Source organism: Rhineura floridana, chromosome 9 (assembly GCF_030035675.1).
Source record: "Rhineura floridana isolate rRhiFlo1 chromosome 9, rRhiFlo1.hap2, whole genome shotgun sequence".
NCBI lineage: Eukaryota > Metazoa > Chordata > Lepidosauria > Squamata > Rhineuridae > Rhineura > Rhineura floridana.
In genome coordinates this window covers 1,192,782-1,207,775 of record NC_084488.1, presented here as the reverse complement: position 1 = coordinate 1,207,775, position 14,994 = coordinate 1,192,782, and the positions used below count along the sequence as shown (strand labels likewise).

Below are 14,994 nucleotides of genomic sequence, written 5' to 3'. Positions count from 1 at the left end.
GATAGCCTGGACCTAACCCATATAGGGCTTTATAGGTCATCACCAGCACTTTGAATTGTGTCCGGAAACAGAGTGGCAACCAGTGGAGCTTTTGTAACAGGGGAGTCGTATGGTCCCTGTAACCAGCCCCAGTTAACATTCTGGCTGCAGCACGTTGCACCAACTGAAGTTTCTGAACAGTCTTCAGAGGCAGCCCCACGTAGAGCGCGTTACAGTAATCTAAATGGGATGTAACTAAGGCATGTGTCACCGTGGCCAGATCAGACGGCTCAAGGAACGGGCGCAGTTGGCGCACTAATCTTAATTGTGCAAAAGCACTCCTGGCCACCGCAGAAACCTGGGCCTCCAAATTTAAAGCTGAGTCCAGGAGCACACCCAAACTGCGAACCTGCGTCTTCAGGGGGAGTATAACCCCATCCAGCACAGGCTGAATCCCTATAAGATAATTTGAATGTGAATTCTTGTACTTCTAAATGCTGTGATTTCTTATTTATTTTTACATTTCTTCCTTTCTTTTTCCATTGAGTTTCTCACTTTCAATTTCAAGTTTGCCTGATGAGAAGGTTGTAAGCAAAGCAGTCTCAAAATGTAATCAAATGCAATTAACAAAAGCCTTCTAGTTTGACATGTTAAACTCCAAAATGCTAGGAAACCATAGGTGTTAAGAACCACACCATTAATAGGCATGCTATTTAAACAATATTGACATGATATAGTAATCCTATCCTGTGGTTAGTTCCAGCTTCACCACTATATTGGAGCTGGATATCTGCAAGTGGCAACGAGTGGTGGCCCTTAGTCCCAGATTTATCTGTTTACTGGAACAGACATATTGAGTTTGTGCAATGGAAGCCACCATGCAAATGAAGCTATCATTCCAAGTTGCAAGTACCCAACTAACAGCTGTAATGACCCAGCATTTTGAAGCTTGGACATGAAAAGTCCGTAACACAAGTTAAACCACATTTTTTTGTTAATTGAATCAAGACATTTCTTTGCATTCATCAGCACCACCACTCTAGATTTTAAGTTTCTATATCCTACAGATTTAAACTTGATTATTCATGGTATACTTCTATTTTTCTATTATTTTATTTATACTTTTTGCGAATACTGAGGTAGATAACAGAGTCAAAATTCAGGAAGAAAATAGGGTACTATGCCCATATTCTTGTAGTACTGTTTCCATGAGCCCAGAGTCTCAGCCCAATACGTATTAATAAAAAAGAAACATTTTTTTTAAATTAGGCTTTAAGGAATGTCAAAATGTACAATGCGATGGGAAGGAACTAACTGGCTCTTGTTCTGGTTGATTAGGAAGCCATGATCCTTTAAGCAGGCTAAGGTGATGTGCACATCCTCCCAGGCCTTGCTTAGCGATGGGGACCGAATGAGGAAGTCATCCAGGTAAGGAAATATGTGGACTCCTTGCATCCTGACGTGGGCTACCAGGGCAACCATCATCTTCGTGAACACCCTGGGGGCAGACAACAGGCTGAAGGGCATGGCTCTGTATTGAAAATGGTCATTCCCCACCACGAACCTGAGACAGTGTCTGTGTGTGTGGGGGAAGATGGGGACGTGTAGGTAGGCTTCCTTCAGGTCGATTGAGAGGAAGTCCCCTTTTCTCAGTGCCTCCTTGATTGAAAGCAAGGTGTCCATGAGGAACTTGCGGTATGGAATGTATTTGTTCAAGTTCTTGAGGTCGAGTACCGCCCGGAATGACCCATCTTTTTTCATGACAGTAAAGAAAATTGAGTAATTTCCAAAAAAAGTCTCTCTCCTGTCGGGACAGGCTATATTGCTGATATTTGGAGCAGATGGGAAATCGCTTGGAGGGTTCTTGCCCTTTTGTCTTGAGCTGCCGAGAGAGGGGATGGGACAAATCTTGCCAGAGGGGGGGATGTAAATTCCAGCCTCAGGCTGTTTCTGAGGGTGCATAATACCCATTGGTCCGATGATGTGTCCCTCCACCACTGAGTGAAGCGTTGGAGGCATCCTCCCACCAGAGGGATTCTGGCGTCAGAATTGATGTTTGTTGCCTCTTGCCTGGGTTCCAAACCCCAGTCTATTGGGAATGTTCCCAATATGTATGGTTGGCCCTTTTACCTGCGGATGTTGTCTGTACCAGAAGGGGCAATTTGTGCCGGTGTCTCTAGCTCGTCCCGATCTCCTAGAATTCCGAAAGGACTGTGGCTGTGAATAAGGGTAGAAGGCTCTTCAAAACAGCCTTCTGTCCTCTCTTTTCCTGGAAGAGGGCATAGATTTCTTCTTGTCCTTGGATTCCAAGACACCTGCTAGTGCTTCATCACCAAATAACTTGCTTCCCACGCAGGGCTCTGAAGCCAGGTTAGAGCAAGCTGTGGCATCTGCTTCCCAGTGATGCAGCCATAGAGTTCTATGGGTGAAGATGCCCACTACTAATGACCTTGCTGCAAATTGCATGGCGTCCATGGATGCATCTGCCATGAAGGTCACTGCCCAGGAGACTTTTAACAAGGATTTGCATGCCCTGGCAGGGTCTTGTTGTGGACCATCCAGAAGGTCCTTTAGCCATAAGAGAGAAGCTCTTGTGAAGACAGAAGATGCTGCTGATGCTGCTCTGATGGAAAGCGCGCTAGCCTCATGCACCTTCTGAGGCCTTGGTCCAGTTTGCGTTCAGTGGTGTCCTTAAGGTGATTATCTGAGTCTTTAGGATTCAGAGATGGATTTAGAAGATTAACTATGGGTGTGACTACTAGCAGGACTTTCAGTTGGTCCATAATCTCCTGTTCTAGTGTATAGAACTTGTTAGCTGTTGATATGACTTCTTGAACTGTAAAGGAACATCGAACTCGGATTTAATCACTTTAGGTAGTAATGCAAGGAGTTTGAGCACCCTGGATTTAGGTTTTGGTCTGGACACACAGTCAGGATCCAGGATGTTGATGGAACTGGAGGGTCATCAGGGGAGTGTAAGCTGACGGCCTCCATTGCCTTGCATAAAAAGGGGAGGAAATGGGGCTCTTGGAAAATTCTGTTGCTTGAAATCTCTTCCGATTCTGACTCCCCACTACAGTCCTCTTTGTCTAAGACAATCAGTTGTCTGCATCGACAGGCGTCTCCTCTGTAGGATGAGCGTGCCTATCCTGAGTGGTCGCGCAAGGGTCAGGTGAATTGTGTGCTGAAGGAGGTTGCAGGTTGGAAGATGATGGGATGGCTAAGGAAGAACCCTGTGTTGCCTGTGTACCAATAGGAAGGTGCTGTACGGAGGATGCTGTGCCTGAGAGATCCCTGGCCAAATCCACTAAAAGGGAAGCCCTGAGCTGATCCTTCAACTGTTGAAGCATGTGATCCAATAAATGTAGTTGAAGAGGCTGAGTGTGTGCACAACAGGGGTGATATGCCTCTTCTTGCAATTGGTGAGCAGGGGGAGAGGAGGGAGGGAGCTGGAATCCTTCCCCTTCTGTGACATGGTCTGGTAAGAGGCAGACATGTCTGTAAAATCCAAGAAATCCTCAGGTGAGGATCTGGTAGAAAAAAATGAATCCAAGCCAGGGTGGGCTTGTATGCCTTCTTTCTCAGGGAGTGACTCTTGGTCTCTTCAAGTCCTGAAAGCAGTGCTGTGTGAGCCCCTCTCCTCGTCTGCATTATCGCCAGGAGTTTGCCTGGTCTGACCGGTCTGCCTGTCCGCTATGGGCCCCGCACCATCTGAAGCCACCCTGCCTGCTATGTTCATTGCCTCAGCCACCTCCATCCTGTCGGAAGAGGGGCGTCCATCTGGACGTTCGGACCACAGGAAGGCCCTAAAGCCTGTCTGGGTAATGGTGGTGGCGCTGCTTCTAGTTTGGGCAGGAGCAGCTTCGGCAGGAGCGGCTTGGGCCTCCTTTCCAGCCTGTCAGATTTGCGGGTTGCTTTCCCCATGGTGCAACCCCGCAGCAGGTCTTACGGTCAGGCATCTACGTTCCCACTGATGCCTCAGTGGGGGGACTGGCGTGTCTTGTTGCAGCTGTTAAGGCGAGGCCGCTCCAGTGGCTTAGGAGGGTGAAGGAAGACTCCTCCTGGGGCTTGCGCAATGAGCGCTGCTGCTGTGAGGCGGGAAAAGAACGCTGGTGTCTTAGACGCTGCCGCTAGATTCCCGTCTCCGCTTATGAGTTCAGTGTGTGTGGGGGGATGTACAGCCGAGAGTGGCGGTAATGAGCTGGTCCGGGTGAAAGGGAGGGTGGCCTTAAGTCCTCCCGTAGGGCACCCCTTAAAACTTCCCACCCCTGCACGGTTCTGGTAGGGAAAGGGAGAGGAATCCCTTTCTTGGTTTGCCTCGCGCAACAGAAGGGCTCCGGGGGAGGAAAGGGTGGGTTTTTTTTTTTGAAACGGGAAAAAAGTAAGGTTGGAGAAGGAAAAAACACAAAGGATATAAGACAAATACAAAAGACAAATATATAGGCCTGAACACAGAGCAGAGAGAGTGATCAACCGTTGTGTGTGAAGGCAGAAAGAACTGAGGTGGGAGTTCCACAGACAGGAAGTTCCTGCAAAAATCAACAGTGCTCTTCTGCCTTCAGCCGCTAGGTGGAGCTACGTACCCACCTGATATCATCTTTCCATGCACAGGAAAATAACGAGCAAGAAGGCTCCCTGGCACACATGATAGCCTAGTCCATTGCATGATTAGTTGGATGGTTGACCAACAAACTCATACAAATGGACAAACAGACCACAGAAGAACAAGAAGAAATGTATAGATTTAAATACTACACGCCAAGGATGAACTATACCACTTTGTGCCAGAGGAAAAAACAATGATTAGCATTAACAGACAGCTGCATGGCCCCAAACTGCAGCAGCCTGTCTGAGTTTCTCTAAGGAGAGGTGGCTGCTCTTTTGATAAACTCACACATGCCAGCTGAGGCACAGAGGACAGTAAAACACATACATGTAACCCCCCAAAACACAGTACCAAGAATATGGCTGAAAATTAACCCACTCCTGCTCTAAGTCCAAGTGGTGGGAGGGAAGGCAGAGAGAAGATGGAGATACAAGAGCAAGGTTTTTGTTGTTGTTTACTTCAATGAAAAAATACAAATCATATTAAGTGAGAAGAGAGAGATAACAAGGGCTACGAGAGTGGGCAGACCAAAGTTGAAACAATAATAGGAGACAAGGAGCCGGATCCCACTATGGTGGCTGTTGGGGCGGGCGGGAGGAGAATGACAATGCAAGAAAATGTCAGGAAAAAGACAAAACACCCAAATGGGGACCATATTAACTTATCAAAAACAGTAGTCACTAAACCACACTAGGAAAAACAGCCAATGGGACAAGCAAGGTGAAGAAAAAGCAGAGCAGAAAAAAATCAACCACGTGGATGGGAGGCAGGAAATGGATTGGGGTATCACATGTGCAAGGCAACGTACTGCCTCAGAATGTTACTGAATTTCCTTCCTGGGGATGCTAGGTGGCAGTCATATCCCACTTGCTGGACCATTATCCAGGGAGAAGCCTGGTTTTCAATAGGCTTTTGTTTATTCTGGTGGGGATTTTTTACTTGGGCATTAGTTTATTATTACTGATACCTTTTTACTGCTGTTTTAAGATGTTTTAATTTTATTTATTTATTATTTGATTTATATCCCGCCCTTCCTCCCAGCAGGACCCCAGGGTGGCAAACGCAAATGCTAAAAACACTTTAAAAGGTCATAAAAACAGATTTTAAGATACATCAAAACAAAACAGCGTTAAAACATTTTTTAAAAAATCTTTAAAAACATCTTTTTAAAAGGGTTAACTGCTTAATTGCTATTTATTTGTTTTATTGTGAGGATGGTTTTATACTTCTATTATTTACATTTTATTCTCAAGCTGTCTTGAGGTGAATATAAAAGAATATCAAATTAATCAGTCAGTTAAATCTGAGAGTCTGGTGAACTGGCATATGGGTGTTCCTGCCTTGAACCAGGTATTGGACTATCTGGAACCATCCAGCCAATTTTCAGTGGAAGCTTGCTATGGAAACCAAGCCCTATTCCATCAAACCCCAAATGCTTTGATTTGGATTCCTGCATTGAGCAAGGGGATGGACTCGATGGCCTTGTAGACCCCTTCCAACTCTACTATTCTATGAAACCCCAAACATGATTGCAAAGCTTGAACCAATACTAATTATTCATTCTGTAAAACACTGGAGTCAAGAGATTTTCCAGTAGTAGTCCTAAAAAGAGATAGGTCTGAGCACTAAGGTGCTTACAAGAAAGCCCAATAGTATTTTCCCACATGCTAAAAATATACAAAAGTAATCCAGACATGCATAAAATGTGGACCCTTCTTGCCCGAAGGCTTAATATCAAAGAAAGGTCAGCTAATGTACAAGAGAAAGAAACCACACTGTTCATGGGCCAATGCAGGAATGTTTAATGTTGTGGTCTGATAGGTATTGTTATAGTTACCCTTGAGGTGTTCTCCTACTTGTGATATCTGTAAAAGTTTATATCATGAAACTACATCAAAGTTCCATTTTAAAAGACAAGTAATATGATGAGCCATAACTACGCTGGCCTCATGCTATGCCCTTCTCCCTCGCTGGTCTGGCATAAATGGTGGGTCCTTCAGCCTCACCAACGATGCAGCCGAGAGATGGTAACCAGGTTCCATGTAGCTAAGGACTATGCTAGGGTTACTTGGGATATGCAGGCCCTACTCAAAAGCCTCCCATCTGAAAAGATATTCCACTGTTTCAAGCAGGGAAACTGGGGTGCCAGAATCAGGCCAATGCCTGAAGCATCAGAATAGTTTATGGCTATCTTTAGAGGAGATATGTATGCAAAACACACAGAAGATCCTCCTCGTGGCTCTGCTCAAGTGTATATGAACCTCACATGGGAACTCATGGCACTATTTCATCAGAAACGGGATCAACTCCTCCTTTGACCTTAACTAAAGACAGTCTAGCAACACACACCTTCACTTACATTTCCTTTCTCCATGTAACCTGCTAGGAAAACAGTCCAAGGCTTTCTGCAGGCTGTTTGACTAGGCAGGAACAGTCAGAAAATAGTTTATTGGGTATACTTCTTACGGTACAGGTGCAATTGGGTGAACAATGCCACATGTCAAAGTGCTTTATAAAAGTAAATATTATTTACTCCTATTACCAAAGATATCGCTCAACTTGTTCCCATATGCTGATGTTTCATTTGGTTGCAGTGGCTGAAAAACCTGATGACTGGTGGGAAGCTTTTGTACCACAGCAGTCACATGACACAGAGTTACCCTACAAGCAGTTTCAAAAAGGCTCTTGTGATCTCTAGAGATTTCATGCATGCCAAGGCTTAAACATGGAGCTAGAAGGCTTATGTTGAAGTCCTGAAAGAAAGAAAAAAAGATAGACAGAAGATTGACAAAAATACATTCTCACACAGAAAAGGCAACCTAGAAATTCTGAGTAAGGGTATATGATAGAAAGCACTATCATTCCCAGCCTGGTGCATAACCATTGACAATCAGGTTGGAACTGAAATAAACGGGCAATTTTACATCAACAATTCCTGTCAAGCTCATATACAGCAGACAGATGTCTAGGCCTCATGGCCCAGAGTACTTCCACAAAATGGAGGACACCTAGTGTAAGACATCATGACTACCAGAACATTCTGAAAATGAGAATAATCATGTCCAGTGCAAAAAATTCACAAGATATTTAGACTGTATTCGTGCAGCCTTAATGCATAATAAATATAACTTCACCTCATAAGAGTGGCTAGCACTCTGTCAGAATTTAGGCTAAGTGGGAGTTGAATGTAATGGTGGTGGTAGTGTATATGTGTGTCTGCGTATGCGGGCGTGCAAGAGACAGTGCTTCAGTTCCACAAATCTGAATTTGATTTAAAAGTGTAAATACAGATGGGATATCCACTGAAAGCCATGAATGTATCTATACTTGTAAAATACAAGCTATATTTACTAATATTCCATAGAGCAAGATGATAGTTAAGTGGCAAACATGTGAACTTTGCTCCTTTTAAACAGTTTACTAATAAGCTATGCCTCAATTGCCTGGGCACCATATAAGATGCTACAGTGGATGGACCGGCCAGCCCTTCAGTCACAAAACTGTATGTTTACTAAGTCACACTGAGTTCAAACAAGACATCTTTTCAACCTTCAAGTAAACATGCACACAACTGCAGCCTTAATAATAATTTTGATGGGCATTTTAAGAAGTTCTGATAAAGTATTTCACATGTATGGATTCTAAACAAAGAATTCCCCAATATGAAGGTTCTCAAAATTAACTTGGAATTTAAAAAAGTGTATTCCATTGCAGAGAAGCTTACACATCAAATATGTATCTTCCAGGGACATATCAGAGTTTATTTTTCAGACTAATAAGACAGTAGGACACTCCCAGCCCAATATAAGAAAATTTGGAAAAAATAATTCCAAGTGTCTGAGGGCTTATCAATTGATATTGCTGCTGATGCCTTACATTCTTGCTCTTCATCGAATACCATAATTGTTTTCTAACAAGAAAGTATGTAATGTTAGCTCAGCTGTCAGCCACTTTAGTTGTCAGGCACTTTAGGAGCTTTTTGTTTATTGATATTTGCTGTCTGTTTTTATTTTATTTCTCTGTGAAATCAAATAAGTTAAATAAAAATACATTTACATGTTTAAAAAGGCGTGAAAATTACAGAAGTTGCAAGATTATAAGCGTTGGTCATCATACTATAGTTGGACTATTTTGCACTTTGCTGTTACTGTGGGCATTTTACATAGCAAAAAAAGTATTGTTTTGATTTAATCCATGAGTCTATGTAATCTATGTGGTCTATGTAGTTTTTTTTACCTTCTCTTATTGTGATATTCTACATCATGTTTTGTTTATAAATATGTCAAGGTAATGTTGTACTAAGAGGATATATTAAGAACAAGAGATGTGTGGCATGGTTATTATGTATTGAAAACAATTGCTATTAATAAGGGTGAAATTTTTAAAACTGATATAAATTACACTGCAATTATGTGCACTGTATTAGGATATAAAATGTTTACAAATTAAAAATAAAAAACTAGCAAAGCATACTATATTGAGAAAACTGGTGAATACTTGTGTAATATCAGGCCCATCTCCACTATACATCTGAAACACTTTAAGCAATCATGGCTTCCCCCAAAGAATCCTAGGAACTGTAGCTTTTAAGTGCTGAAAGTTGTTAGGAGATCCCTATTCTCCTCACAGAACTACAATTCCCAGAGTTCCCTTGGAAAAGGGATTGTTAAACCACTCTGGGAATCCAGCCCCAACTGCAAGAACCCCGGCACTAACTTAACACTTCTGTCAGCTGTGGCTATGCCTTTCTTTTGACACCAAGATCTTGCTGTGAGTCTGAGAGCAGGGAACTTCATGTCCCTAGGAAGAAGCTTGGGGCAGGGGCGGGGGAGAACATAAAAGCCAAAGGCCCACTAGTCCAGCATCCTATTGACAGTGGTCAACCAGATGCCTGTGGGAAGCCCACAATCAGTTCTGGCCTTACTGCCTATGGATTCTGTGTGGAATGTTGGCTTTCTGCTGGTGCTCTGCTCTGTGGCCTCTCTTACATTTGGTACTGCCCCTAGAGCCATGCCCACCTTTTGTGTGTGTGCCTCTTCTGTGAAGAGCATGATTCTTTCCCTGAAGAGACTGAAAACCCTTTCTATACCTCGTTCCACCAGACCTTGGACCTACTGTATGAACTGGGGATATGGCTCTTCCCCAGGTGGATCTGGAATGGTGCATTAGAAGGGGTGCTCATCCAAAGTTCTGGTCTCCATGTCGGTGCTTCATACACCAGTGTCATCCCCATCATCACTTTGAATGGCTGTTTTGGCTACTCTGTGCAGTAAGGAACAGACTGCTCTCCGGTCACTGAGACACTTCCTCTCTTTTCAACTGAAAATTGGAAGCCTGCTGATTCTTATCTGCACTATATGACATGAGAAGGAGTAGCTGATGGTGGCAGCACACTCCAAGTATCTCAGTGGCAACTGAATTGCAGGCCTGCAGGAACTCCATTCTCATCCCACTAATCTTCAGCCTTTCCCACCTGGTCCAGGCTGGGGGGGGGGAGGCCAACTGTAGGCCACCCTAGTTGATGAGGGCAAATATATTGACTCTGAATCCTGGGAAGATGGAGGCTTTGTGGTTGGGTAGTTCCTGGATGTGGGAGACAGGCCACTTGCCTGCCCTGGATGAGCTTGAACTGCCCCCTGAAGGAGCAGGTATGTAGTCTGGGGGTACTTCCAGGAGCCATCTTTGTCACTTGAGGCACAGGTGGCCTTGAAAGCTAAGACTGTCTTTTATCAGGTTTGGCCAATATGCCAACGACGGGTCTTGCTGGATAGAGACAATCTGAACACTGTAGTCCATGCATTGGTAACCTCAAGATTTGATTACTGCAATGTGCTCTTTGTGGTGTTGCCTTGAGGTCTTCAGCTAGTGCAGAATGCTGCAACTAGAGTAGTAATGGGAACAGACTATCACCAACAGATGACACCAGTGTTAAAGGAGCTGCACTGGCTTCCTGTCTGCTACCGGATCAGCTTAAAGTTCTTATATTAGTGTGCAAAAGTCTTGAACAACTTAGACCCAGGATAACATACCAAATGCCTTACTCAGGGTGCTCCAACTTGATCACTGAGATCATCTGGGGGAGCACCATTAGTGGTTCACCATGTACTACAAGCACAACTCATGACAATGAGGAATCGTGCCTTCCTTGTAGAGGGCCCAACTCTATGGAACTCTCCCCATTAGAAATCGGTCAGGCACCATCCCTGTGAAGTTTCAGGTGCCAGGTTAAAATGTTTTTATTTTAGGTGGCCTTTGCATCATAAATGATATTTTAATGTTTTACTCTGATTTTTTAATTTGGTACTTTCCCCCCCTTAAGTCGTTTTCAGACGTGGTGAAAAGCAGGATATAAATTTCTTAAATAAAATTACAAAAATACATAAAATCCTGTTGCCCTTATCTGTGGGGGCCAGGATAGAGGCCAGAAAAACAAAGGAAAATAAATAGTACAGAATGCAAAATATGGCTGGGCCTTTAGGAGTACCAGCCAGACCTATCTGCTCTCTGTGTTAGGCAAGACTGGTTTAAGATAATGTAGTTGTCAAGGGAAGCTCCATCCTGCAGTTATGAAATGCGCTCCAGGACCTCAGGAGAATTTAAAGATTTTTGATATAAGAATTACAGGATTTGTAAAGTTAAACTAGTAAATTGGGAAAACTTTATGTTGGTAAACTTAGAAAAGAGACTGATAATGGTTTAACCAATGTGGAAATTTGAGGTGTTAGAAAGCAATAAGGAACAACTATTATTAGGATTACATTTAATTCAAAAACTAAATAAAAACCCTAAAGTCATGAAGAATGAAATGATATGAACAGTTCTTTAAAGTTAAGTAAGGCTTATTATTATTGCAAAAATGAAATAGCTAATATGGAGAATGATCTTGAGCAAATTGACTGAAATGCCAGAGGTATTTCTGAATCTGATGAAGGAAGCAATTTAGTGGCTTACTTGGGTGATTTAATAACCTTTGTCATTGGGACTGATTCTGACAGTATTGTGAGCGAAGAGACTTCAAGTTTATGTCAGATATATTAGTTACAGAAAAAGTCAATATTAATGTGATCCAACGATATGGAGTGGAATTTTTTTCATTACTATATTTTTCTGCAGAGTTTGTTCCACTTTTAGAAATACATTGTTTTATAAAATTAATTAATATAATAATGGTTACACCATAACTATTCTCAAGTAACTGTCAAACAGTTTTCAGGGATTTCTTTCTCCAGCCTTAATATTAATATAGGAAGTACATTTTATTGAGTGTATTATGTTCTCCATATAAAAAATAAGTGTGGCATGTTTGCTTATATTTTATATTTTTATACTTGTAATTGTATTTTATGTTTGCATTACTTTAAAAAGGATAACCAATTCGTAAAAATCTACAGAAAATCCTGTTTTATTTTGTACGATATCAAGCTAATTACCTGATGGATCAGAAGAGAACTCAGTTCCGGCTGAGGAAGCTGCTTCATCAACTGGGCACCTTCTATCAGAGCTGCGGCTGACTTCATGTAGCACTGTGAGCTCACTAGTGAAACATACCAGTCCTTTCAAGAAAATAATTTAAATCAACTACACATACTTAAGAAAAGATAAATACATACGAATTTTGCTTTAAATCAACCTTCTAAAAAGTCTAAGTTGTTACTAGAACATACATTTAGACACAACAAATCTGCAATTAACACCAGAGTAGCAGCAAATACAGAGGTATTGGAAACCACAGGAAATTACAGACATATGTAATGTAGTGATGAATATAAACTTTCTTCATTTACTGGTTGCTTCACTGGCTGGTGTATAGGCATATTACACACACTGCAAAATACCAAGCACGTACATCTGAGTGCTTGCTGCTGCCAGATAATCTAAATTATTGGGGAGGGATCTGTTCCACCAACTTCCCATCCTATTTGCCACAGCATCAAAAGGCTCCTACTTGAATCAACACAACCGTTGTGGGCAACAAGCAAGAGACTCAGATGCCAGGCTAAGAACAGGATTATCATTATGTGCCCTCCCAAATAAGCCTGGAATGCTTGTGGACCCCATAAGTATTTTGACACCACAAGTGTGTGTGTGTGTGTGTGTATAAGAGAGAGAGAGACAAAGAAAGAGACATGAATGTGTGTGTGTGATCTATGAGGGGGAGAGATGAACTTGGGCAGAGAGAGGAGGACAGATGTACATGTGGAGTGTGTATGAGTGAGAGATGCATTTGCGTCTGTCTGTGTGCAGTGAGTGTGTATGCACATGTGAGAGAGTGAGTGAGTGTGTGTTAATCTGGGCCCTGCTAGGCCTGCATACCCAGCAGTTATGGTAGGTTTAATGCCTACAGTAGAGAAGCCATGGTGGATTAAAATGGATTTTAAAAAAATTGTTTAAATTTTTTTTCTAATTGTTTTCAATTTTTTAAATTGTGTTTTAAATTGTTTTTAAAAGATGTGTTTTAAATTTGTATATTTGTTTTTAATGTTTTTAGTTACTGTAAACCGCCCAGAGAGCTTCGGCTATGTATACAAATACAATAAATAAAAAAAAAATAAAATGACAATATGCCATGTCTGTGTCGTTTTGGCACGTGCTTGGATCTTTGTGCAAACCTTTGCTGTTTGCTAGGATGTTGGCATCCTGAAGGATGATATGAAGAGAAGAAAAACAGCCAAGAAAGAAGAAAAAGAAAAACAGAAAAAAGTGAAAGCATGACATGTTTTGGCAACTAGGGTTAGAGTGTGTCGAAGTGCCCTGCATGGAGAACCACTCCCAATTACTCTTCCCCACCACCCAGACAGATTACGATAATTAAGTCTACATATATGATAATTAAGTTTAGACAAGGTGCTTGCGATGATGAGGCCAGCAGCGGGTCTCGACCCTTGCCCTTCTTGGCTTACTAATGCTTGCCGAGTGGATCCAGGGTGTGGTCAATGCATCACTGTGGGAGGGAGTGTTTCCAGCCACCCTGAAAGAGGCAATGATGTGACTGCTCCTGAAAAAGCCCACTCTGGACCCATTGGTTTGCAACAATTACCGACCGGTCGCAAATACCCCCTTTTTGGGGAAGGTGATTGAGAGGGTTGTGGCGCAGCAATTGCAAGTACTCTTGGATTAAACAGATTATCTTCACCCACCCCAGTCTGGGTTCGGGCCTGGTCAGTAAGGGCTGAGAAAACTTCAGAAGCAAGCAACATTGGCTGAGGCTGAACCTACAATACTTATTCCTCAAAAGGTTCAGAGGGTGAAAGATAAAGAGTCAAGCAGTGTTCCCTCTTCCCTTTAGGGAACTGTTGAAGGCAAAAGCATTATCAGCACCATTCCCCCACCCCCACCCCCACCCCAAGCATGTTTCTTCGCCAGCTCCACAATGACAGAAGAACTGCTTGAATAGGGGGAGAGGGGAGACCCACAGACCTGTGACTTGAGGTAGATCTGACCTAGCTTTGCCACCTGGCTATTCGGTGCAACACCAACACAGGCTGCAGGGACAGGGGGGTGGGATTGCTGTGGTCTACAGAACTTCCATCTCTGTCACTAGCTGGCTTTGAGGGCCTGCACCTGGTGTCAGGCCAAAGAGACAGTAAACTAGGGTTGGTGCTGGTGTACCATCTACCTTGCTGCCCGGCAGCTTCTCTGACTGAGTTGGCGGAGGCCATCCCGGCTGTGGTATTGAAGGAGCCCAGAATGATAGTCCTGGATGATTTCAATGTCCATGCTGAGGATGCCTCTAGTGTTCCGACTCAGGACTCCATGGCCTCCATGATGACCATGGGGCTGTCTCAAGTTGTCACCGGCCCGACACATAGGGCAGGACACACCCTTGACTTGGTTTTTGCTCCAGATGGAGGAAGGGGTGGTCCGGAGATGGGAGGGATGGATGTCACCCCATTGTCATGATCACAACACTTCCTGAAGTTTAGAATTATGGCTCCGATCCTCCCCTGCAGGGATGGTGGACAGATTAAGATGGTCCACCCCCACAGACTAATGGAATCCACTGGATTCCTGAATGCCCCGAAGGAGTTCCCAATTGATAGAGCAGGTGACCCTGTTGAAACCCATGTCACGTTGTGGAACAATGAGGTGCATTGAGCTCTTGACACAGTTGCTCCTGAGTGCCCTCTCCGGCATTGTAGAGCCCAGTTGGTATTCTGGTATACCAGTGAGCTAAGGGCAATGAAACAGGCTGGACAACGGCTGGAGCACAAGTGGTGAAAGACATACTGTGAGGCTAATTGGGGCACGAGTAAAACATCATAACCATGAGTACTGTGTGGTGGCGAGGGCGGCGAAGGCCCACTTTTCTGCCACCATCACATCCTCAAGTAGCCGTCCAGTGGAGCTTTTCTGTATTGTCAGGGGTCTGTTGACATCAGCTCCAGGAAATGGAGTTTTAGATCCTTTCG

At 43.3% G+C, this 14,994-nt stretch overlaps 1 protein-coding gene across 1 annotated transcript in view; it reads right to left on the bottom strand.

Annotated features, from left to right (window-relative positions):
- The window catches only part of HTT (huntingtin), a 337,153-nt gene that overhangs the window by 41,916 nt on the left and 280,243 nt on the right, over window positions 1-14,994 (bottom strand). Inside the window, exons 47-48 of the mRNA XM_061584691.1 lie at window positions 12,016-12,138; window positions 7,128-7,338 (exon numbers count right to left, since the gene is read on the bottom strand). Of these exons, the coding sequence (XP_061440675.1) occupies window positions 7,128-7,338; window positions 12,016-12,138 (334 nt within the window). The remainder of the gene's footprint in view (window positions 1-7,127; window positions 7,339-12,015; window positions 12,139-14,994) is intronic.